This window comes from Camelina sativa, chromosome 19 (assembly GCF_000633955.1).
Source record: "Camelina sativa cultivar DH55 chromosome 19, Cs, whole genome shotgun sequence".
Lineage (NCBI taxonomy): Eukaryota > Viridiplantae > Streptophyta > Magnoliopsida > Brassicales > Brassicaceae > Camelina > Camelina sativa.
Window position 1 is genome coordinate 6,407,372 of NC_025703.1, and position 901 is coordinate 6,408,272.

General features: G+C 33.6%; 1 protein-coding gene across 1 annotated transcript in view; it reads right to left on the bottom strand.

Moving 5' to 3' along the window:
• LOC104765165 (3-epi-6-deoxocathasterone 23-monooxygenase) overlaps positions 1–365 on the bottom strand; it is a 5,356-nt gene extending 4,991 nt beyond the window's left edge. Inside the window, exon 1 of the mRNA XM_010488841.2 lies at positions 20–365. Within this exon, the coding sequence (XP_010487143.1) occupies positions 20–276 (257 nt within the window). The 5' untranslated portion in view covers positions 277–365. The remainder of the gene's footprint in view (positions 1–19) is intronic.

Genomic DNA, 901 nt, shown 5'->3' on the forward strand with positions numbered 1-901 from the left:
GAGGGACAAGAGTTCTTACAGGAGTCGACGCTTGTCCATGAAACTCTCAGGATGGTTTGAATAAGCAGAAGAGACGAACTCGATGGTTTCTCCGAGGACAGGCCATCCCAAGCTTCCTTGTGGAAACTTTGATTCTTGACTGTGAGAAATAACATGACGATCAATAAGTTTATTCTTTGAAGCTGGGGATGATCTGAGACGGTTGATCTTGTTCAAGATGATGATGATAGAGAAAAAGAAGAAGAAGAAGGGCAAAAGTGATAAAGAAGTGTCCATTAGTGTTTTAACTCAATTAGCCGGACGCACGAATGGGTTTGTGTTTTTAAAAATTGGTTTATGTTTTTGGGACTTTCTTCCACTTTGAATCTGTCTTGGTATCTCTTTATATAACTTTAATCATGGTGCGGTGTGGCAACAAATCATGTGGATGATAATTCTCTTATTATATTCTTTGATTTTTTTTATCATCTAATTTTATACTTGGGTTTATATTGTTAGGATTTTGAGATGTATCACTAGAAAACAAATTGAGTAACAAATAAAAAGACATACACAATCTAATTATTGTTACCTCAACGTGGGAAATGCGTCTACTTAAGCTACTTTGCATTTCACCAAAAATGTAAACTGGTATAGTACTTAAGCCTGTTAAAGATATAAAAAATGCGTCCAATATATATATGTTAAACAGATTACGTTATTACACTCTCAATATATATATTCTACTTAGAGCATCATCAAGCGGCCGCTTGAATATCGATGGTATGAGCCAAAACATGTGCATCAATTATTTTTTAAAAAGGTTATCTAAATGAAGAAGTAAGGTTATTGTATGAAGAAATTTTCCGTATAAAGAATAGACAAAGAATATTTCGAAGAAAAGTGTGCTAAATTGTCTTTT